At 41.2% G+C, this 25208-nt stretch overlaps 1 protein-coding gene and 1 long non-coding RNA gene across 5 annotated transcripts in view; both read left to right on the forward strand.

The window, feature by feature from the left end:
- Positions 1-2823: 2823 nt before the first annotated feature.
- The window catches only part of ITGB1 (integrin subunit beta 1), a 44756-nt gene continuing 22371 nt past the window's right edge, over positions 2824-25208 (forward strand). Inside the window, exons 1-4 of one of the 4 annotated variants that reach the window (XM_037383862.1) lie at positions 2824-3053; positions 22043-22112; positions 22351-22436; positions 23968-24190. In XM_037383862.1, coding sequence (XP_037239759.1) covers positions 3045-3053; positions 22043-22112; positions 22351-22436; positions 23968-24190 — 388 coding nt within the window. In that variant the 5' untranslated portion in view covers positions 2824-3044. Of the gene's footprint in view, positions 3054-19420; positions 19440-22042; positions 22113-22350; positions 22441-23967; positions 24191-25208 lie in introns of those variants that run through there. The other 3 variants (XM_037383859.1, XM_037383860.1, XM_037383861.1) reach the window with 3 other exon arrangements.
- Positions 10782-14261, forward strand: LOC119146356. The gene is made up of 3 exons (XR_005103710.1): positions 10782-11199; positions 11698-11757; positions 13874-14261. It is a non-coding gene; the product is annotated as an uncharacterized LOC119146356 (long non-coding RNA).

Here is a 25208-nt window from a genome sequence, read left to right on the forward strand (position 1 = left end):
TGCAAGGCAAGCTGTAGCTGCAGATTGATTCCTCCACAACACAACCGGGTCGTGCTGCTAATTATATATTTATATTATATATATAAAATGACTCACTGACAATGAGCCAAAGATTCTCAGACTGTGACCTACACACCACTGGTGTTCCACCAACCAATTCTCTTTGATACCTGGCCCCTCTTTTGCCAATGGCTTATAAAAGATAGCTAGAGAGAATGAAAACACAATCTCAAGGGGCTTTTAAAGCAAAACTCTGGTAGGTATAAAAGATAATGTCATGTAATGAAATCAGCTGTACCTACTAAGTAATTTGCCAAATATACTGTAAACACTTTTAAAGCAATAACTGAAATACTAAATATTTATGTTTCTGATGACTTGTGTTAAATTTTTCAATAATACAATACACAAATAATCATAAAACAAAGTATTTTACTATTTCTGCTAATATCTGCAGGCATCACTTAGCCAGCTGCCCTGTGATGGTATATTCTACAGCACAGAAACTTATTTCTTACATTGTTCACAGAAAATGAGCATATGTTACATATAAAACAAAAGACATCACTACCAAATGACAGTCTGTATTGTCTTCTAAATATAACCGAAGTATTACATACACATAAAAAATCAGGAAAAATGTGATCATTTAATGTAATTAGGTCAATTAAATACAATTAAGTTAAACTAACTGAAGTATTATAATTTGATATTTTCCAGTTCCTATATGGGCTTGACACATGCAAGTACTTGGAGAAGACAGAGTTGAGAACTTATATCCAAATCCTATAACAAAGACCACAATCTCTCAAAATCACAGGGGAAAAAAAAAAAAAAAAGCAATACAAAACACAAAAGCAAATCCAGCAGTATCAAGCCGCAGTATCAAGCCACACTCCTGCCTCCAGTGTCACACTTTCTCACCTATTTTCTGTAAGATGCAAGAATGTGGACTCCCAGAAATGGTACTCGAACTCAGTGACCCACATGCTTCATAGCTGCCCGCTCAAGCCATGAAAGTCTTTTCTTTAGCCCTTCCATACAAAATGTTCACTCACTCTCCCAGATGTCATGCATACTGCAATATGGAGATGCTACATTAAATATTTTTACATCATCTGCAATTGTGTCTGCTGGCTCAGACACCTCTAGCACTTTTTGCTGACATCTTTAGTACTTCAGAAGTGTTGGAAAATAACAAATGGCATTCATACACATCTGTGTTCTCCAAAGGAGTCCAGAAAGCAGCCAAATAATTCCGAGATTTTTTTTTCAGCCATTTGGGAGACTTTTTTCCTGCCAATTTCCTATCACAAGGCACAGCCAGCAACTGGCAACTTGACACACAGATGTCTGAGCTGAGCATTGGGTAGTACTCCTCATAGCCCCAGCAGTCTGAGGCACATTTTTGCCACCACTTGTTTGCAGTACACCATAACGGATTTCTGCTCACTGTTTGCATATTCTGGCAAAACGTGCTTTTTTTCCCCAGCAATAAGGAAGCAGAGAAGAACACCTTGGCTAAAAGTAATTTTTCTCCCCCAGTACTTCGATTTCTTACATTTTTGGCAGATCACTATCCCTCCAGCATTTGTTTTTATTTTGCATGGCATACATTTCCACAGTTTTAAAACTCTGGGGTTATGGCAGCTTCCTTCCCTGTTCCTGGCAGTATTAGTATTCTATATTAATCTACCTGTTGAAACACATGGTCTCTGGCTTCCTTACCTCTAATCATCAAAGTTATTTCTCTTCCACTTCATTTCCCCAGTGCTTGCTTCTGATGAAGCTGCTTGGAGCAGCCGTCTATCATTTCCATCTTATTTTCTAACACCACTAGAAGTTTTACAGTTGAGAGTTGTACCAGAATTAAAAGCTTCTGCTAAGGCAGCTCTGTTAATAAACTAGATCCCAAACAACCACACTGCCCAAATGGAGCACAGGGCTGAATCACAGCCTGTGCGCCAGGAAGGCAGAAACGTTGTTGATTTTTCATTTTAAAGCGCAGCTAGAAACAAAGCAGGGGAAAAGCGATAAAACTTATTATCAGTTTGCAGCTTAATCGTACCAGAATGAGAACTGACAGCGGCGGCAGTGGTCACGCAGAACGGCACAGCTTCTACGGCTGTGAGCCCGTAGCTTGCATTTCCATCACTTCTTACCTCCAAAACAGTGTCCAATGCCACATTTTATGTGGTTTTGTTTCAGTTGGGTTTTTTTTTAACAATAGGTCGTCCAAAAACCTACTCTTAGAAGCCCTGAAAAACGCTAAGGGCCGTCGCCGAAGAGCAGCAGGCTCTTGCCAAGGGACTTAAGGAGTTCCACTTTCTAGCTCGGCCGGTGTCAGCGCCGTGCCAAGCTCGTCCATCACTGACCGGCTTCCACCGCTTTTGGACACCGTTGCCACCGGGAGGGCCGGGCGGCCCACCGCCCCCCAGCCGCCCCGCTGCCCCCACGCAGCGCAGGGGCCGGGCACGGCGCAGCCCCGGCAGGAAGCGCCGGGGACGAGCAGCCTGTCGGGCAGCGCCGAGGGCGGCGCGGGCAGCCCGGTCCCCGCTGCCCGAACCGCGGGCGCGCCGGGGGCTGCGGAGCGGGGTCAGGCAGCCGGGGCGCCAACGAAACCCACCAAATAAGGCGCTGGCAGCCGCCACGCAGGGGGTGCAGGACAGGCAGGGGACGAGCCCCGCCTCAGGCATGGAGAGCCGTGCCCTCCCCGCCGGTCCCGCCGCGCCGGAGAGCGCCTCCCCCGCCCGGGCTTGACGGCAGCGGGGAGGAATGTGTTTCCGGGGCGGGGAAAGCGCGGCCAAGCGCGGACCTTCCCCTCCCCTCCCCCTCCCCTCCCCCGCCGCACCGGGCTCCCCTCAGCAGCTCGGAGGCGAGGCGGCGGGCAGCCGGACGGGGAGCGAGCAGCGAGGCCGGCCGTCCCGTCCCGCCGCGCCCAGCCCAGCCCAGCCCGCGCCCAGGACGCCGGGGCACAGGGGGAGCCTCAGTCAGTCAGGCGGGCCGGAGCGCGCCCCCTGCCAGGAGCCAGGCGCGCCGCGGCCATGGCCGAGGTAGCGGGCGGACGGGGCGGGGGTGGGAGCCGGCCGGGAGCGGGCTGAGCGGTGCCCGCCCGGCCCGGGGCGCGTCGTCTCGGGCGCGCCCGCCGGTATCCGGGCGGGCTCCGGCGGCCGGTGCGGGGCAGAGGGCGCCGAGCGCGGCTTCCCGCCGCCCGCCCGCAAGGGGAACCGCCGGCAGCACCCGCCAGCCACCGCCGCCCCGGGGCGCGGGTCCCTCCGCGCCCGTCACGGGGGGAGGGGGGGTGCCTCGCCTCCCCGTGCCCGCCCCGGGGCGGTGTGCGCGTCCCGGGCCGGCGCTGCGGGCTGGAAGGTGTCGGGCCCAGCCTGCGGCTTCCCGTGGCGGCGGGACGGCGGCCTGGGGCCTCCCGTCCCCGCGGGGGCCGGCCGGGCCTTTGTCCGCCCGCGGCCGGGCCGCCCCGACCCTGCCCTCGCAACCAGGGTGGGAGCCCGTACCGCTGCCCAGCTCGGAGCCGCCCGCGGCCTCCCGCCCGGAGGTGCCCGGGAAGCGGCAGCACTAGACGGGGTAAAGTTTCGGGCGGCTTCCCGGGGAGTGCGTGAGAGGGCGGGCGGTCCCCCTCAGCGCCCGGGCCGGCGTCGGGGCCGGGGCCTCGGGGCAGGCTTGTCCTCCGCGGGGGCGGGCGCGGGGAGGGGAGAGTTACCGGGGTGAAACGCTGCGGAGCGAGGCGGTGTAGGACCGTGAGTATCCAGTCTTTCGACCCGCACATCTCTGCGAAAAGTAACCATTAAGAGCGGGATGTGTGCACTGTTTGAATGACCGTAGTGCCGCGTTCTGACTGCTCGATGCATTCGTATTTGTGCCTCTGAGCCGTTATAACTTGTTATAAGCTTGTGTCGGGGTGCAAGCAGGAATGTGAGGCCTCTGTATGCAATCTGTTTTCACGTGGATATTTTTGAAATAACTTACAGCAGTGGGAGCACAGTGTTTTGTCTCCTGTTACTAACTTCCTATACCGATGGTTGGAAGGAAACATGAAGTGGTAGGAAATTTTCTGACTCACTGTTTAGCCCATGTCAAATGTCTTTATCTTATGGAATAAGTGTCTGCCTGCCTGTTAGACTCATCAGGTAGCCTTTGTGACTATTTTTTTCTTCAAGAAAAGAAAGGTGAACAGTGTTCTTGGTTCCTTCTGCATTTGTCCTTGGTATAATACAACAGTCCATTCATGCCAACACATGTGCACATACCTGTTAGGTGAAAATGTTGATTTTTCTGGTAGGTTTGCCATAGGTGCTACAGTCCGGTTCATGCCAAGACACACAAACCTTAGAAATAAGGCTTGTCTCCATTCAGATTAGTGGAACCGCTTGTGACTAATGCTGCATGTGCGCTTAGCTGTTGAAATGGAGCAGGGCTTTATGTATGTGAAAACAGATTTAGATAATCCATACTCCTGGCACATTAATCATTTGGTAAGTGATGGTAGGGTGAGAAAAATCTGTTTTCTATTATGAAATGACTTGGTAGAAGCTTTCTTTTTTTTTAAGAAATAATTTACTACTAGAAAGATGTAAATTGGACTATATTAAACAAGACTTTAAAAGCAGTGAAGACATTCATTGTCCACATCCATCCCAGTGATGAAACTGATGATTCATTCTCTGTCACAAAATATCACTTGCCTCTGGCAAATGGTTAAGTAGCATTTTGCAAGCCTGCCTAAGGCTATATTTGTAAGGGCTGCAGAAACAGTGCGCCATTGGCAATGGGTAGGCAAGACAAGACAAGTTTTGGATGTTAACACCTTCAACTTTAGTCCTTTTCAAAGATGTTTCAGCTGAAAGGTACAAACCTGACAGGCATGCAGAATGAAATCTTAACAGCACTTATGAGCTCCAACTTTGATTAAGGTATCTGTTTGCCAGCCATGTTGATGAATGAACCAGACTTACTTCAAAATGAAGTGTCAGCACTTAAAAATCTGGTGTTCTTTTTGTGTGCGGCCAGGGAGCTCATTCTGCTCTGTACATTCAGTCATCCAGTCTGCATCATGTTCCTAGTTATGCCCACCCTTGTGAAGGACTGATTTGGAGGGATGCGAGTTTCTGATGTGAGTGCAGAATTTTAGTGTTATGTCTTAAGTGACTCAAGTGGTTAATCTTCTACCACTTCCTTTGGGATGTGATTCCCACAGCTGAAAACAAACTGTCCGGAAACTTTTCCTGCTGTTCTCTCTTCCTGATTCATGATTTCATTCCTCTGCTCTTAACCATCCTCCCTATACCTCTCAGGGTAGCTCCACTATGATGCAGTTTTGAAAAGAGCTCATATGATATAGCAAGCAGCTTGGGAGGTAGATCACTTGGGTAGCAGAAAGGCTAGCTCAGGAAGAGTGATGCAAACATGGGGTGGGCATGTGCTGTGTTCTCTGTTACCCTGAATATAATTCCCTTGCTGCCACTGGTATGAATGCTCTTCAGTTGTTTGCAAATAGTTGTCATGCCTACCTTTCCACCCAGTCTTGATTTAGCCAAGTGATGTGATGCATACTTAGCTTGTGGTTCTTCCAGCCCTCTGATCAGCCTACTGCAGGCTTCCCGGCTGTCCGTGGCTCTTGGTTACTGGCCTTCAGAAATGGTTCTGATTGTGGCAAGACTGTTGTTAAACAGGCTGTTGAAGTATCTCCTCTTGATGGGACTGTCTTGTAAGCTGTCGTCAGAAGGTGTAGTTCTGAAACAGGCTCCATCCCCACTCCCTTTCCTTCTAGTGGACAGACATGCAGAGTTCCTGCTGTTCCTCTCCTGCCTGGGGGCCAGGGGACCTGGGCTGCTTCAGTGCAGACCTGCTTGTGATGCCTGCTGTGGCCTTTGCTCATGTCACTGTTGCACGTAGGGAGGTGGATGCGTGAGCTGCACTACCTTCTGTTCTCTGTTAGTTGGACCCACCACATGGCATGGGGAGTGGGTTTTTTGGGGGGAAGAGTAGAGTCTGGATGGAGCATTGCTGGTAACTGGTGTACTCAACCTCCTCTTCCTCCCCATTCCTTTCCAAATACATTTTGTACCCATTTCATGTGAGAGAGACTAGTATAATCAGTGAGACATTGCAAAACTGAAGTTAAAGCAGTCAGGGATTTTCCTAATCAGAATTAACAGTGACAAGCTAGCTAGCTTTAAGATTGCTCATGCCTCCTTGCATGGCACTTGGAAGAGACATTAGACAGATCCAGAAAAGAGGGAATCCAGGCTTGGCAGCAGTGGAGCCTATTCTGCCCTCAATTGCTTTTCTGGAACTTCAAGTGATTTATTTATTCCAAGTTTTTTTTTGGGGGGTGACCAATCCCCTTGGCAGCTTTTTGATTCTTAGGAGCTGCAGTTAGCCCCTCTGAAAGGGAATCCTTGTTGGAAGTACCTTTTTTTTTTCTTTCTTTTTTAAGCTTCTGGGGATCTATTGGTAGAGTTCATAAAGCAATTACATAAATTAAATAATCCTTAAAAATGTAATTAAGGCAATATGTAGTTACATTTATTTTGGAAGTGTCATTAAAAAGTACTTGCCAGTATTTGTACTATTCCCCTATGACTAGATTTTTAAGTCATCTGCTGCGTTCTGTGCCCTGTAGAAAATTTCCCATCTCCCAGCAGTAGCAAACTCTGAGTTAAGCCTATGTTTTCCTACCTCTCATGCCCCATCTCTCTTTATATTGCTGATTCTACAGATTGTTTCCACTTGCTCTGCTTGCTTTGCTTTGAAGGTACTTAACTAGTGTTAGCGTTCCCATCAGCAGTTTTGACATTGCTGGTTAGATGACTTGAGATTTTTTAGGTTTCTGCTTTTGTGTGTGCGTGCATGGGTTGTTGGTTTTTTTTATACAAACACGTGCATCTCTGAGCCTTACAGAAAAATGAGTTTTTGGTGTAGGGGGGGTTAGCTGTTGTTTCTGAAGAGGATGTTTTTTTGTTTTTCAAGAGTGTCACAGAATTGTGAACAGATGAACAAATTCTGTGGCTCTGTCTCCTGGACACACTGGCAATATCTTGGTCTGATTTAAGGCTCCTTTTGTGTCAAAAAATCAGAATCTGTTGGTTAGTTCAAATGCTGAATAATGTTGTCATCTATGGTGGCCAATACCATCTCCTTTTTTCGTGTGTAGTTCCTCCTTGTTCTGTGTTGCTCTGTTCTGTTGTGTATTCTGTTGCCAACTTTCTGAAAAGGATGATGTTACTTGCCTTGCAGTAACCACAGTGGACCACAATATTGACCGGTATCTGTCAGTTGTCGTGGTTATGGAGTTTCTTGGGTAGCTGAGTACATAATTTTGGTGATAACCCACAAATGGGAAGACAAATTCTACGTGTTTTTTTTTTTTTTCTTTTCTTTTAATTTGTCCTGCATAGGTGTGGCCCAGTAACCTAAACTGTTAAAACTGTAAGTCAGGATAAATTTATGATGACACCTTTCTCTAAACTTTCTTCTCTCCCACCATGTGGATTAGTAGTGTAAGTACCAGTAAAAAAGTGCGTAGTTTCATTGTAAGAAATTGTCATGTGCTTTAGCTGTGTTCATAACAGACTGTATGAGTTTCTAGCCCAGCTTAAGGCATGTGTAGGCTTGCCAAATAGCTTCTATTGGGAATGTCATCCAGAGACAATGAAAATTCTGATTCCTGTGAATGGAAAATGAGACACTGGGCACCTCATATGCATCACTAAATAGTACAGTTGTCGTTTTCAGTACTAAGGGTGCTCTTCTTAGCAGAATGTTGTTATTAAGCATCCTGTACTTTTGTAATAAGCTCGTTCTTTTACTTTTGTATTCTTAGACTATTCAGAGTGGTTAGTAGACTGCCTAGGCTATTGTATTCTCCCATTAATAGATTGAAGATGCTCACATAGATGGTAAAGTCACTAATTAAGTATAAAATCTGCATATAACCAAGCACGTGGTAGGAAAAGTAGCCTCATGAGACTATAATAAAAAATGTTTTCTTTTGGGAAAGTTAATAAAAGATTCGTACCTGACCTGTAAACCTCTTTGGAGTGTCACTAAGTAAAAGGCTCTTTAAGAGCGACATTTTTGTCTATTATCTTTCTCAATTTCTCTTTACAGTCATCTGCAAAAAGGGTTATGAAATAATGCTTTCTGTCTTAAAAGCAGTTTCATGCGCTTTCTTTCTTTTCCAACAGCAGCAGCAAAATATCATCAGTATTCTTGTGGTTTTTATTAGAGGGGGAAGCTTTGCGAGGCTGGAATTTTAACTTTGTTGTTACGGCTAGTAAGATCTAAGAAGATACTAGTGTTTTTTCACCATCCTTTTTCCTTTCTCCCACAGAAGAACGCCTTGCATACCTTTGATAAATTAATGCAGTTCTCACGTTCTGCCAACAAATCATTAGTTTTCTGTTTATAGACATCTTTACACTTCTAATTTGTAAGACCGTTTAAGTGTAGATTCTTCTTAAAATACTCATAAACTGTAACATACACAATATCTAGTGCCAGTATTTTCTCACCCCAAAAGATCAACATAATATTTACAGTTCATTTATTTTGAATTTGTGTTTTCTGCAAGATCACCTATGCTCAGTTTAGTCCTAGTTTTGACTTAGCTTTTTTTTAAGTTCTGCTCTTGGAACATTCTAGTGTATAAGCAGGAAGGAGAGCCATTGTTTATATGGATTCTTATTGTATCAAACTATAAATTTATGTGTAGTATATATGCCACATACAAGTAACTCACATGTAGTTAATTTTCTGTTATGGCTATTAACAAAATTTTAACCTTTAGAGCTGTGCAAGTAAAGGCACTTTTGATGTGGAAGGTGAACGCAAAAAGTGAAAGCTTTCTTCTTTTCTTGGGCTTTGTGGTAGAATGAAAAAGAATAATTATATATTGGGCTAAACTGAAACACTGAACTTCATGTAAAGATGACTGATTTGTGGTTATTTAAAAGACAAGAAAAATAATTGTGTGTTAGATTAATTTAGAAAGAGTCGGTATTTCACTTAGGAAATGGTGATGCTGTGAATCAAAGGTAGTATCTTAGATGTTAACGTGTACTTCGTCCCTGAGGTTGTGGTTTTGAAAAACAGACCTTACACTGGGATGTCTGGTTTAGCATAACCTTGAAGTAATTATTGACGTAAAGATGCAGGAGCTGTTCCCTTTTCAAAGGAAAAAGGAAGACAAGCTGTCGTTCTAAGGTTTGTTAATTTTCTTTGGTGGAATTGCAGTTTAGTGTGTCTTAACATGGTGCTAGCCTTGCACATTGGCACAGAGAGTCATGTCTGCCTCTTGTGCAGCTGGCTACGAAGCAGTTTGACCTGTCCTCATCTGTTCTGTGTCTTTGTAGGCTGGCAGGACGCACGGGGAACGATCTGTGGCCTTGCACTGCCATAAAACAGAACTCTCCCATTGAGTTGTGGGGTAACTGGAGTGTCAGGAGCGTATCGGGGACCATAGGTCATTTGAAGGACCTGGCATTCTAGTAGCTTGGCCAGCACCCTCTGCAGATTCAGTTGCTCAAGTATTAAATTGGACAACATCCAAGCTCGGCCTAGACCCTCAGCTGTCTGGTTTTCCAGATCTTAGGTAAAAAGGTTTTGTGTGAAGATGAGTACAGCTAAAAGGAAAGCCTGTTTCTGAAGTGGAGATAAATACAAAAGAATGTAACCTTCTTGATGTTAAATAAAAAACATTCTCCCCGGGATCAAAAAATTACACATTTTAGTAGTAGTTTATCATTAAATTGGGATTAAATTTTGCATTTGACCTCTCATATTATTACCTTATCTTTGATAGTGGAGTGGCTGAAGACTTTGTGCTTGTCCAGTCAGCAAGTGAAATGCTCCCCCTTCTGATAGTAAAAAGGAGAAATGAGGAAATTTTTGCTAGCATCATCCACAATATTGGCTAGAGTAAGCAAGGTTGATTATGTGCTGCTGGTGTGTTCTGGCTGTTGTTTTTTCTTATTACACTGATGTTATATTTTCTGGTGTATTAGGAAATTAGCAGGCATAGGATAAAGTCAGGAATTACCACAAAAGGAACCTCAGAGAAGGTTTTGCAAGATATGTTAACGTGCTCGGTTTCTGGGGCTAGCTAGTTTGGCCTGATGTGGAAAGGCATACTGAAGCCCATCTGCATAAAATATAAGGCTTGATGGTTTTCAAAATGTCAGTGTGCTCGTTTTTTGTCAGAATAGGTGAAAAATCTGTGTTTCAGGTGTGTGTGAATGTAACCTACATGCGTTTCCAAAACATCTGTAAGTGTAACATTTTAGGGGATAACATTTGTTCTTTGCTTTTACTGTACAATTGAAAAATAAGGAATAACTTTTTTTGTGCTGTTTTTGTCACTTCTATGCAAATACCAGTCTGTGTGAGAAATAAGTGACCAAGAATTTCAGTGTAATTTTTCCTGGGTGTGGGCTTGTATGTAAAAAAGGAAACAGCAAATTTCCTTTTTTGGAAGAACATACTATATGTACCAGCTATAGGTTGTTTAAATAGCATCATAAAATTGATAAACAATGGTAAATATTTTTTTCTATGTATGTTATCTCCTTCTACTGCAGATGTTGTTTACATAACTTTTCAAAGGGTAGACTAAAATGCTACATAGCCATGTTGCCGATACTAGCAGTTTCAGTGAAAAATTCAATTTTAGCATTAAAGAGTAACTATAGTGTGTAAGATTGCTGCCAGCATTTTTATCACTGCTAGCTGACCAATCTGGAGAGTGTTTAGGTAGTGATAAAAAAGCTTCCAGTTACTGGTTCTTTTTGGTGTATAATTCAAAATGCACTTTCACTTTCTAAATGAATGATGCCTGTATTTAATGTGATTAACATTGGCTTGTAGCTGGAAGCAATTTTAATACTGCATCTCTGCAGAGTTGTTTTTTAAAAAAAAAAAACAACCAAAAACAACCAAACCTCACTCAGCATTAATTTAAAACTCTGTTGTAGACAATTGATTTTCAAATTAACCTGAATTTCTTACTTTGAAAATTTTCCAGTGGCCCTTGAACCATGAATTTAACTAAAAATGTGTTTTATTTACATAGGAACACGACTGCAGCAATTTATACCAACGTAGGTCTTAGCTGTCCCTCCTGCCTGTACTTGTGCAGTCTTGCCATCCTCCTTGTGTCAGCAGTGGAAGTCATGAGGCTGTACAGTAAGTCATTGAGGTAGCTGATCTGGTTGAAAAATACCTTGGCAAAAAATTAATTTTCAGCTAGATCAGCGGTTTCAACCGGGTGACCACATGTTACTAACAACATGCTTCAGATCAAGGGGAAGAAAGGAAAATGTGCAGCTCCTAGACAGATGAGTGTGGGACTGTGGTTGTCCAGAGATAAGTTGGCGTAAACTGCTGCAGAGCCTCACAGCATCTGTTCATGCATGCTTCAGTGCTTTTCTGATTTGAGTAATCTTATCTTAGGTTGCTAGACCAGGTGAGAAATAACTCAGCAAGGAGTTACTGCTTCACTTGTTCTACTGTCGCGTTGAGAGATGAAAGTATTGTCTGCAGTTGGCATCAAATAGATGAAAGGTGTGCAAAGCGGGGAATTCTAGGGCCTGGAGAAGCTGAGCTGTCTCTGTTCAGTAGTGGCAAACTGGTAGATCTCCTTAGCTACTTTAAGAAACATCATATTTTTATTATCTCTTGCAGTCCTCTTAGAAGCAGCCTGTGGACTCCAGGCTTCAAATCCTCCTGTGGAAAGCAGCAAACGTACGTAGCAAAAGTAGGCAGGTTGTTCAAATAAGGACTGTTTTCTCTAGATGGGTCTGTTTTTTAAAAAACAATAATAAAAAAAGACATTTTTTTAAGGTTGAAATAATTTTTTTCCTGAGGTTGGTGAGCTTTTTGTAAGTGCTGAGACTTCAGGATTACAATCTGCATCAAGTCCACTGTTTGTTTCACTGTGTGCTTATACCTAGCCAGTTATCATTGCCATTGAATTAATAATTGTACTAGTTTTATATATATCTTAAAATGCATATAATGGGCATATGTAAAATTAAATATTTATTAAATAAATCGTAGAGAGATACAGATTCTTAAGGCTGTACGTAGTTCTGTGGGATGACCAGGTTTTTATTAGCTCTGCGTGATCGTTTTCCTGACCGCTTACCCAGTGTTGAAAGTATGTTGAGGATGAGAGTTGTTTCAGTACAAGTCTCATTTTAAATTGTGTTAGAATCCTGAATCTTTTAAAAAACTTGCATTAGGTTGGTTTAGCAGTACTCAAAGAGCCTGGTGTAATTTCGGAGGTCAGTCACTCTGACAGCCACCTGCCACTCTATAGAGGTTGTTTCTTGAGCACTCCTCTGTCCACGTGGAGCTCTGGTTCAGTTCGCTGAGGCTCAGAAAGCAGGTTTCGGTGTCGAGGGGAGAGGGATGACTCAAGGTACCCCTCTGTCAGCCCAGCCAGGGAAACTGGCTCAGGATGGTGGCAGGGGAGGTCTACAAGTACGAGTGCAGGGGCAGAGGTTACTTTTTTTTTTGGGGGGGGGGGCAGAATATGTTGTAGCACTGCTGTTCCTTTTAGCAGCAGTTAGCTTTCATCTTGGTTTTGGTTGCTGAAACTACCCTGAGTGTTAATGATAGCTACTGGTGGGTGAACACTGCCATGTAATGACAGTTTCCGCTGAGTTTGCCCTTTGCGGTGTGCCAGCTTCTGGCTTCCTGCAGTACCTGCAGCAACAGCCAGCGAGACATTTGCAACTTTTCTCTTAAAGAAAGAGATAAGCAAGACATTGTATTAGCTGAAGTTCTCTAGCTTTTTACTAAGAATGTCTCTGTTCTGCTTTTCCTTTAAAATAAAAGCTTGGATTAACATAAATTTAGCCAGATGATGTGACAGTTGTGGATATTACTAAGGCAGTACGGCCTCAGAAGCATCAGTTACAGTCAGCTGTGTAAGAGCTATATTTATATGTTTAACTAAACTTTTCATTTCCCCCTGTGTGGATGAATGTGAGGTTTAAGTTGCACAAAATTAAATAGTCTCTTTATGTGAGTAGTAAGTAGTGCAGAGTGTGTGGGAATTTAATACTACCACAAGGAACAGACACCCATGTTTTCTACTAGAATGGCTTAAATCATTACGTGGCATTCCTAATTGTAATCTGTCTGAGATGGAAATGCTAAACTTAGCCAAAAAGTCTTGTAGACTAGCAAGACCTATGTAAACAAGTGAAATACTCAATTCACGCTCTCCACCACCAAAAAGAAGTGTCATACTTAAGCAAGAGGAGAAATTAAATTATTTTGGAAAAAATGACTGATGGATCTAAAAGCATTTGAAAAGTGATGGAACAACAGAGATTTTTTTTTCTCTGTTTTTATCACAATTGTGTAAAGAGGTGCTTGTAATAATGAAACCCCTGAAATATTTGTTGTGGAAAAATGTCTGCTGATAACAGTGAGATTGTGTACAGTGAGAATTTTTACAAATTCTTGGAGACAGCGTGCTTTGAGTAAGGCTGTGATGGACTTGAACTACTGGCAACTTCTGTTTGCAAAAGTATGGAAAATGGTTTTTTTGTCAGTGACAGTTTTAAGGGGAAAAAATTAGGGGTGTTGGTTCTTAATACTTACATGTCTTCATTATATATTTATCCTTAGAGAGGAGGCTTTCAAGTTGCACATGTATTGAAGCTGCTGTAGGTAGAGAAAATAGTTTTAACCACAGTATCGGCTGTGGGCTTGGGATGGTAGCTGTTTAGCCTTAGAGAGGTGTTGTATTTGTGGTGTGCTTTCATGCTAGCATAAGCAGCTCATGAATAGATCTCATTATTTTGTCCCTGCTTAAAATTCAAGGAGCTTCATAATGTCCTTGTAGGAATCCCAGCTTTCTGTGGGCAGGACGCACTGACACGGGATTTCTTGGTGAGAGAGGAGCACAGGTGTGTGGTGGTGAGGTATTCTGCTTTTTTTGTTCTGTTCTTTAGTAAGCACAATAGTTTGAGAGGTGTAGAGTAGCAAGAAGTAGTTACAAACTGGCTTTTGAGGAAAAGATGCAAATGTTTAGTTGAAACTAAGTATAAGCCGTAGGTAATAAACAGTAAAAGCATATTGCTGGTGTTTTAATTAGATGTAGCTGCAGGCCTCTGCAAGCTCTGCTTGAGAATATGCAGGGTTGTATTTTTCTCCTAATTTAATGTTGAACATTAAGCACAATACACCTGGTTGTTAGTTTTCCAAAATACAGTTGTCAGAGTTTACTCTATAAATTGCAGTCTGTGGATAATTGCCTGGTAAAAATATCTAAATAAACCTGTGTGGAAAAAATAATATTCTCATGAGTATTTCCAAAGTAACTCCTAAACTGTGGAATCTTAGCTTCAAATTATAATCCAACAGGTCGAGAAAACATTGTACAAAAAGTCTCTTTGTCCACATTAGGACCAAGCTAGGGACGAGGATGGTTAATACAGCAAGGTATTCTTAAATTAAAAATTACTGATGGTATGGTAGTACTAAGGAGGTCTAGTCATGAAATACAAACCTTCTGTGCATGGTGGTATGTATGTAGACTACTGGAAAAAGATCCTTCCTTCAAAACTGGTGCTGACTAACCAATGTTAGTCCTGCCTGCACCACATTGCTCTCTGAAAGACATTAGAACAAAGGGAAGAGATCAGGGTTGGGCTTGGGGTTTGCTGACTTGACAGGTGAAGGCTCTTTGTCAGTTGCAGCATCTTCTCATTGTCGCTGAGCATCTTCTCTCATTTTACTTTGTCACTATTGTCGGCATGAAATCTGGACTTGTGTGACTTCTGAAAAAGAAAGATGTTATAAAAGGACAAATTGAGTAGGCTTTAGCAGCGCTAGTGTTCTTTACAATTTACTATGCAACTTGGTTTTGCTTGTGATGGGTGTAATTTAGGTTTGCAGCCAGTTGCAGAAGTTTGTTTGTCATTAAGTGAAAATATCAATGGATTTTGCTAATGAAAAAATGTGTAGTAATACATTAAATAAAATATGGCATGTATTCTATCCTGCCTAAATAGGTTTGCTATGTTCCATAGAGGTCTAAATTCAGTAGGTCTCTCCTTGCTTTACCAGCAGCTCCCTGGCTGCCTTCAGTTGCTTGTTGGAGGATACATATTCACTACAACTTCTTTAAGTCTATAGAGAAGGCCACATAGTTCAGATTAGTAGGTCTGCAATTAGAGATTTCAGCTCAGTGTGTACTAGTCACAGTACTCATGCATGATACAGGAGGTTTGCAGTCGAGGCTCTCTTCTTGTCTGAGTGTGAACATACATCTGTTTCCCTTCACATTCCTACAGGTTAGGGCATTTGGGAGAAAGAAATAAAGCTCATACTCTGAATCATGGTCTCAATACTTTTTACTTCTATCAATTAGCAATATGCTGTAAAAACTATATATATGTTACAGGGAACAGGTTGTTGAACCCCACTTAGATCTTTCTTCTACCTCCCACCATCTGAGTGTTTCAGTAGATAAACAAGGATTAAAACTCTTACCAGCTCGTTCTCTGTCTCTGTGCCTTGCATTCTTCGTTGCATAGCACATCTTGGTTTAATTAGAGTGGTAGAGAGTGCTTTTACCAGTATATCATATAGGATGATAGAACGTTCCCAGGAAACGTGAATTCAAACCCTTTGGGGCTGAGGAGGGACTGGAGCCCAGTTACCTGACTTCCTGGGTATGCCTCAGTGCTGTAAAGTATCTGGGAACCATTACCACCTTCTGTCATGCAAACTGTATCACAGCTGGATCTACCACATTTTACCTTTCTCAAGGTGGAGAGATGTCAAATATCAGAAAACTTGATCATCTGCAGTTGTTCTGAAATTGGTACCTCTATTTTTTCTGATTGTAGAGGAAGTCTATGAGTTCTATCAAGAAAAATCTCCTTCCCTGCAGCCAGGCATCTAACTTGGGCAGATTTGTTTCTACTCAGTAATTCAAATGAAGAGCAAAAAATACATTTCAGAAAAATACCTAATTGCTTTTTGTTCCATTGTTTAGAACTGTCAGTAAGTTGAGGGCTCCTGTGACATCCAGGTACAAAGGAATAATATGGTCAAACTGTGAGTGCTTGTGCGTTTAGGTGTTCTGTCTGGAAGCAGCTGTGTCCTATATAAACTAACAAACACCCCATACTCTGGGAAAACAAGCCAATACCATGAGCAGCTTCCCAAATATGTTCTTGTGAGCTGTGGCCTCAGCCTGCTGGTACTTGGACATGAACATTTTCATGTATTCAGCTGAAGAGGCGATATGATTCAGGTGCCCATGCTGGATTTCCGGTAGTGGTTTCATACCCACAAGTTGATTTTAGAACCTAATGCTTACTGATTTTTTTTCCTATTGAATCCAGTCCTTTTTGGTGAATTTTACATGACTTGATCTCTTGAGGAATCTTTTAGAGCTGTAAGTATGAATAAACTATGGGTAGTAACACAGTATAACTGAGAGTCTTAACAAACCAGTTGAGTCACTGTGTATGTTTGTCTGCCTTACTAAGCATAGGAGGGGAGCAGGTAGTTTCCATGCAGAATCTGCAGAATTGTGATATATTTCCCCGTGGTTCTAGCATGCAGAAATGTGTATTCTCATCTTTTTTGGGCTTTCAGCCCTGCAGGGGGATCTTCTGAAATAACTAGTGACATACACTAATTGTGATAGATGGTGTCAGATAACGATCCTGCAGGAGCTGGTATCCCTAACTTGAGCAGAAAGCTGGTTTCCTGTAGATTTTAACTCTAATTATAATTAAAATTTATGTCCTAACAGGTTTATTATATATTATTTTAACATACGATGCCCCACTAAAACAGAGCTGTTATGGAAGTGCTTATCGTGAGTTTTTGGTGACTATGCTTGTTTTATTCCACTAACTTACAGGTAATAACTGACAGAGAGAAATGAAGTCCAATGTGAAATACTGCTGATTCTTTCATTCTGTAGTGTCCCAGTAAGCTGAAGTGGTTATGCCTTAAAGCTTTTTCAGGACGCAATTTGACTAAGAGTCTTGATGTGATTAATTTTTTGTGTAAAAGCTGTTTCAGTGCTAAAGAATTTCTTATTTTGCACATTAATCTGGGTTAATGTCCCATTCTTTCCATATTGCTGCAAGCAGTTCAAAATCCACTCCATTAATGTCTGCAAAGTTGCTGGGAGAGAAAGAACATCGTGGTCTTGATGAATCATGCTGTTGGTAGGCTTGCAGGTAGATGGGCTGTTGAAGGCAGGCTTACTTCAAACATTTCCATTTGGATTGGGGTGCTGCAAAGTCAGAAGACCAGAAATGTGAATGGGATTAATTTTACCAGTCTGTAAAAGACACACTGGAAAGTGTGGCCCCCAGCTAAAGCCAGTAAACCATCTGGAGTGAGAGAAGAAGGAACTTTTTTAGCAGGGTAGCCATCAAGTCCTGTAATGGGTGTCTCCAGAGGCTATTTAATTCTGCTTATTTTAGAAACATGTCTATTCGTGCTCTTTTTTTAACCAGAACTTTGATGGCTGGAGGTGGAGGCTGGCTTGTGACCAGTGTGGTCCAGCCACAGACTGTATCCTTTGCTTTTTTTCACCCAGTTCTCTTTTTTTCTCCATCCCCATCTCACTACCTCTGCCATGCCAGGACAAGCACGTTTGTATCCAAGATGGCCTAAACTAGCCACTTTCTTTGTTGGATTAGTGTTTCAGCCACCAGATCTTTTCCTTGCTCCAGCACTCCTCAGTGGCTGCACTAATGCTAGCACTGGTCAGAAAGGAAAGTAGTATGAATAATCGGCCAGGAGGCTGATTAACAAGGGTGAATAATCAACGAGGAGGGGGGACAGCTCTCTCGAGTGACTTTACCATCCTTACGCTAGATGAAAGTGGCTGTAAACATGATCTCTGGTCTAGGAGGGATCAATTCCATACAGCGTTTCTGAATCAAGCTTTAAACCCATGGAAACACAGCTGATGAAAAGGTGTCAGTCTGCAGGAAGCACAAACATTAGTCCAAAAGTACGAGTTGCTTAGTCATTTCTGGGTTTGTAAGGGTAATTAGAGTGGTGTATCGAGATGTGAATAAGTAGGCTGTCTGGTTATTGCTTCAGAAAGGTGACTTCTGCACGATAACTTGACTCTTACTGTATATTCATTTCCCCTGTGGTCTGAAGCACTGTTAAGTATTTCAGTAGAAAGCTTTGCAGCAAGGCATGCTTCAGTACGCAGTAGGGGCAGATGCCGTTGTAGTGTTTTCCTTTGCTTGGCATTGCCTTGGTGGATGCTGGAGTACAGGGTCAGATGAGGAGCTGCTTGTCTGAGTGGAATAATACTGCAGTGGCCTAACGGCTTGTTGTTAACGTTCTTACTGTCAGTATAAATGGCAGCCTGCATCAGGTGGGGTGAAACACTGAGCTAGGTGATGAGAGGAGATCAGCACAGCCTTCAATATGTCATTTCAAAGGAATTAATTTTTCTGTAATTTACGCTTTTTTCTTGATCCCATTTGCCCAGTTAATTTTCTGCAGAGGTGCTGTTGCTGTTGGAATAAATAAATTTAAAAAGTTTTAAAAAGCTTTAGTGCTGTGGAATTGTAAGCTTAATTTCTAAATATCTTGATGATTAGCAGACTACAAAGGTGCCAAATACTTGATATGCAAATTCAAAGTTAGTCTCATTATGGAGAAATAATCCTTCCTTTTTCCTATTGTCACTTAATGAGTGTCTCATTTCAAATTAGAAGCTCCAGAGGTTTCCATCAAAGCTGGTTTTATGAAGAAAAAATTCTCTTCAAGCATTACAGTTTGTAGAGACAGCAAAAAAACTTGGAAAATGACGAGTCCAAACGTTCAAGCTTATGTCTATGTTTGTCTTCCTAAAATATGTAACAAAAATAGAGCACAGCTCACAAATGTGCAGAAATAATTTCAAAATAAGTTTTTCAACAGCATACCATTTTCAGCCTTTTAAGAAGGATCCAACTGATGATACAGTTAAAGAGATTTCAGTTCTTGGCAAGCTTACCTTTTGTAAGCTTTGAACCGGTTTAGTTTGGGGTTTTTTTGGAGGGCAGAAGGATCACTTTTAGGAGGATTATTTCGGGGATATTTTTCAAGGTTTTAATTAAAATGGGGAGAACAAGTATAATAGGAAGTACGTAAATGCTGCACCAAAAATGTCATTTATTTCTTGTAACAATGGCTTCTTTTCTGTTCCCGTCATCTGTGGTTGAACACTGACACAGGGTTTAGTTCCAGCTCTACCAATGATTTCCTAAAGCTTCCTTTGACTGTTCAGTGTAGTTAAGCATTATTTGTTTTGGTGTATTCCCTTAACAGAAAAATCTCTAACAGGGCAATCCACAGTACTGCCCAGTGACTGCAGGAGAACGTGTTTGACACTGTTGTGACCAGGCTGTTGCAGTGGCTAGGAGGAGGTATGGAGGCTGAGGATGTACATTGCTTTGCTTGCATTAAAGAATAACCAGAATTTAATGGAAATTAGCAAATCTGTACTGGAGATTTTCCGAAACTCAGCAGATGGAAACGCTATGAAGCAGTGGAGGTAAAGGAAGCGAGCTAGTGTGTGTCGGAAGGCAGGCAGCTTGCTCCGGGAGAGCCATTGCCGCAGCCATATATGGAAGAGGACGTTTTCCTTGTTAACTTTACGGGGAGTCTGTGCCCAGAACGACATCCATCATGCGGATGCGTTTCCACAGGAACATTTCTCTTCCAAGTGATCTTAATCATAGTTTTAGCACTGTGTCACATCTTTGCTGACTTATTTATATGGTCTGCATGGGCTTGCTCTGCATCCGCTGCTAGTCTGCCCTAAAAAGGTGAACTGTTTATAATTTTCTCGTTTTGGCTAACAGAAAAGACAGTACTAAACCGATGCCAGCAGCTTAAGTTTTTTCTTACTGAAAAGCCCACCCCGTTCTGGGCTGTACCCAAAGCAAAACTGCTTTTCAAGTAACAAAATATCCTTTCACTTGAGGGAAGTAAGGTTTGCTAAAGATAGAACATACATACCATAAAACAGAGAAGAAAGAACCTAGAAGCTGAGAACGTAGTAAGGCTTTCCCTTCCAGACTCCTTGTCCGATAGGTGTGCTCCTACACAGCTATGCTACACAGTGTAACAGCTCGCTCTCGCTAACCTTGATTCAGTTCATTCATTTGTCTTCCACCTACTCACATCTGTTGGGTTGTGGTTCCCCTCTGATCAGGGTTCATGGCTGCACAGGTTTGATTTAGATGATTGTTTAGAGAGGGGACTTAATAAAAGAGTGTTCATGAGAGAGAGGTTTTTTGCAAATGAAGGACTGATCACCTCTGCAGCAGTGGGCAAGAGGGGAAAACTGGAGTTAGATGTGTGCAATAAGTAATGCTCATTGTAATATATATTACAATAAAATATCAAAATAAAAGAAGTTAAGGTATAATTTACAGTCCAATTTTTCTTCGGCTTTTTTATCAGTGATTTCTTATGTGTCTATGCGTAACATCTAGCAAAATAATTCCACAGCAAATTATCTTAATTCTCCTATATCTAAACTCTTCCTGGTCCTCTGGCTACAGCATCTGGTGAAGAGTGGGCCAAAATAATTTATTAGAAAAATATGAACCATCTAATACCATCTAATGTTGTTGAATACAGTTTGTTAGCAAGTGGTTGGCTTCTGTTTGAAATGTTCTCCACCAGATTTTAGAGCAGCTATCCCTCCTCCGTTAGGTCTGCCTGGATGTGCAAAGTAACAGTTATGAATGACCCTAAATCAGCGTGAGAAAACCAAAGCTCAGCTGTGGTGCTAGTTTAAGTGTAGCTCACTTTGCTGCTAATTTATGTTATGTCTTCTAGAATAGTACTTCTTTTGGAAAATGACATGCTCATTTTAAAAGACTCTGCCAAATTTGCTTTTCTTTGGCTACATTCAAGGTATTTTTTAGAACAAAAAAGTATTAAGAATATTGATGTTTCCAGGATGACTGGAAAGGCTTTAATTAGCAATAACATTTTAGGATGACCAAGGAAATTGGCAGCCATGGTCCAAGCCCTCAGAATTCTTATAATGAATAAAAGAGAAATGGAATTTAAAATAGTACCAAAATTTCAAGGATGTGACAACTGACCCTGACGTGACTACCTGCTATTAAATAGAAGAAAATTTATTTTAAAATGGTCTATTTGAAACATTTTTAGAATGTAATCCTAGCTCTGGAGTACTAAATGAAGTCTTGCCACTATTTAAGGAAAATGACAAGACAGTAACCCTAAATTGTGGTTCATCACCATTCAAATCTTGTCTCAAATCAAAGCATATAGATTATATACTTTGTATGTATGTATTTTTTTTTTTTGCCAGGCCTTCATTAAGCTTTATAGAACTGATCAAAGGGTAGAGTGTCTTTTCTTTCTTAAGGATGGTACCCATTAATTCTCTGTTATCTAAAGAAGAAAAGGAGCTGAGTTTATATCAAGGATGCTTTATATTGTATATTGTGAGAGGAAATTTCTAGTTAGGAGTATAAGCTGACAAGTTGGGCTGTAAAATGCCCTTTGGAGATAGCAAAGAAAATATTTTGGAAAAGGCCTTGATGTTTATCTTAAAACAGAGACTTGAACAGAGAAGCTCCATTTCAGACTTGTATTTCTGTGGTATTGTTATTTAGAAGTCTCCCTCTAAGCTTCAGAGTGTAACTTTTTTTAAAAAAAAATAAATAAGGTGTTAAAAGATTGGTTTGGGTTCTTCCCCCTCAGACTGAGCAATGTTTGCCTGGTTTACCTAGCATAAAAGTATTTCAAAACAATTTAAAGCTACTCTGATGTCTTCTAAATACAGTATAGCCTGCAAACACGGTTGTCCTAGAGCAAAACTGTCCAGCTGATACAAATAAGATCATTTGTTTGCTTCTCCTCTAGTTACTTGTCTCCTTTGAAGCACAGTTACATGTCTGCAGTTTCATGTAACCTTTTTTTTGTTGTTCACTTACTTGTTGTGATAAATCATACAATTTGGGCTTCTGGTTTTGTTTTTCAGACTAATTTAAAATTGCTCACGTGGGCTGGTATCCTCTGTTGCTTGATATGGAATGGATTTGCTCAGCAAGGTAAGTCACTTGATTTCATTGCAGTAGTTTAATGTTGCTTTAGAACAACTATATACGTTTAGCAGTTTTTTATGTTGATAAATATATCATTGTTAGAGGAGTGCAATGTGTCAATCCTATCTCATGTTAATAACCTGTTTGTAGTTACAACTCAGTTTACAAAGCCAGAATGAAATAAATTAAAACTCTTTTGTGGTTAGCACCTTTTTATAAATTGACTGATAGTGTTCTTTGCTAGGTGGAAGTGACTGCATAAAAGCTAACGCAAAATCATGTGGTGAATGTATACAAGCAGGACCAAACTGTGGTTGGTGTAAAAAAAACGTAAGTATTGCAGAATTCCTTTTATGGTTTGTTTTTTTTCCCCTTGGCTTCAAATTCTAGTAAAAATACTTTAAATGTATAGACATTTTTGTTTTCATTAATAATAGTTTCATGTCGCTCTTCAATTTGATATACTTACTTGTACTTAAAAATTTAGATACTACAACTTTTTCTCATGTCCCGATTTGAGTATAATTGCTGTTTACAATGTGTTTACTTCTCCTTTCCTAAATCTTAAGTGTATACAGACCCTACAAGCTATCTCATAGTTAATTTAAAATCATTCCAGCATGGAATCTGTGTATGCTTAATTACATTCTTCCAGTGACATCAGAGTAGGAGGTAGTTTTAGGCAGACATAGGTGGAGTAGGGGAAGAGATTGAAGGTTTTCTTTTATAAAAGAAAGATGTTAAGATTTTAGTTTTCTGTTATTGGTAGACTTGGGGGTTAGGAGATTGGTGTGGGTGGGTGGGTGGTTTGTTACAGGATGAAAGAGAGTGCTTTCTTATGTAATTAAAAATTGAATTAAGTAAATACAAAATGTAAGATAATCTTAAATTGTATGACTTAATCACTACATGCCAAAGTCTCGTCTTCAGGTTAGAAACAGAAGAAAATGTGTTCTACAGCTCTTCTTTGGTTTGTTATTGAAAACTGGGAAATTTTCCTGTTTCTCACTAGAAGATGATAATGTATATTTATTTCCATATAGTACCTATTTGATGTCCCCCAAACCAGCTTATAAACTTTAAACATTTAATTAAACTGATTAACTTTAAAATTTGGCCTTGAGCTGTCAGATTCATTGTAGGTCCTAGTCATCAAGAACTGACAAACTTTAAGATATTTTTATGTATATGCATATTTTTTGGGGGGGGGGTAAAACAGAATTGCCAAATTTCTCAATTAGAAGCCTTTTTGTTTATATTTGAGGTTTGAGGTAATGGTAACTTATTGTTCAGAACAAAGCTACATGTTTTTTCTTATGGATCTTACTTTTGGATTTAATTTCCTCAGAAGGAAAGGGTTGTCATCTGTCTTTCCCCTGCTCTGTCAGCATATTGCTATTATTTTGTTGTGGAGTACCAAGGTACACTTACATAATCTTTAATTAAAGCCTTTTAAAGTTGAAAGAGAAGGTAAGTTGCCAAGTAGGCGGTACAAATAGGTTCATATTATTAAGACTACATTGAGATGAGAGCTTTTTCCACCTGCTGTCACTTTCAGAGTAGCTGGTTTAAAAGGATGTCCTCCTTCTGTCAGAAGTGACATTGTTGGTTTTTTTTGTTGTAGTTTCATCTTGCGTCCATCTTATACACGGATAAGTATAAGTAGATGCAGACTCCTGGACTAAATAGTAGTCACTGACGTATTTAGTATAATGTAATGCATTTCAGGACTGTGTATTTTGTTACTGAACTTAAAAAAAAAAAAATAATATGGAGTCATCGTAATAAGTGTTATCATGGGTAGAGTATAACAAATTGCATATAGGTGTAAACTTGATACTCTTTTGCCTGTGTTTTCTAGGACTTTTTGCAAGAAGGAGAACCAACATCTGCCCGATGTGATGACTTGGCAGCACTAAAGAGTAAAGGCTGTCCTGCAGAAGATATAGAAAATCCCAGAGGTGACAAACTGTTGCTTGAAGATAGAGAAGTAACGAACCGTAAAATAGGTGCTGCAGAGAAGCTGAAACCAGAGGCCATTACACAGATCCAGCCACAAAAATTACTACTGAAACTGAGAGTTGGTAAGGACAGTTTCGTTCTAGTCTTGCGACAATTTTTCTGTCACCGCGTCACCTGCATTTTTTGTTTTCAATGTGTAACCATTTTGTTACAGAAACTACTGTTGTTCAAGTAACTAGGTAATCATAAGAGAGCTATTCAGGTCAGCCCCAAGTGTTTAGACACTCCAAGTACTGTCTCATTTTATAAAAAGGTTAGATATTACCACTTGTTTCCAATAGAACTTAGGAGAAAATAGATACAGCATGGATTGATACATATATCAGAAAGGTAAAATTATTGTTTTCAGTATTTTGTAGTTGATTTTGTACAGTGCGGCTTCTTAGAATGGAAATAGAGGAGTGAGCAAAAAGGAGAAGTTATGAGAGCATTTCCTTTTCCTGGAAGTACTGCTGTTGCCTCAAGTCTGCATGCCTGAAGTGAACTAAATGGTTTTGTTGTTATGCAGCAAGATTTTTGGATTGCTACGTAAAATACTTTACAGAGGTTAAAGGTGTGGATACAAGGCTGCACGAATGAGAACAAAGTAGTTGTGCACCATTTCCAGCCCTTAAAGAGAACTTTGTTTCTTTCAAATGGGGGCGGGGGGCTGGGGAAACAGGGCTAGTAGCTCACACAGTACTTGAGCATAACGAAGACTGTCCTTTGGAGTTCCTAAGCACTGCAGACACATTCAACAGCTACCTTGTATTTACCTGGAGTAAGAGCCTGTATGTGGCATCAGCTGCTTGGTGATTGCTGTAATAAATGCAAGATGATCTGCAGAAACTTAGCATGATGGGAGGAAAGGAAAGGAATTTTGCAGTTTTGGTATTACATCTATTTATTTCTAATGTTACCCTCTTAGCTTCAAACCAAATTATTGTTGCTTTGTTGACACAGAAGTTTCTCCATCAGGATATATGAGGGACCTAGGCAATCAGAACCTAATCACCCAAAAGATTATTACTCTGTTTATAAGCACTTACCTTGGTCATAAGTTCTCTGAGGGAATGTGTGCTTGCAGAGAGGGGTGCTTGC

The sequence above is a fragment of the Falco rusticolus genome, chromosome 4, assembly GCF_015220075.1.
Source record: "Falco rusticolus isolate bFalRus1 chromosome 4, bFalRus1.pri, whole genome shotgun sequence".
NCBI lineage: Eukaryota > Metazoa > Chordata > Aves > Falconiformes > Falconidae > Falco > Falco rusticolus.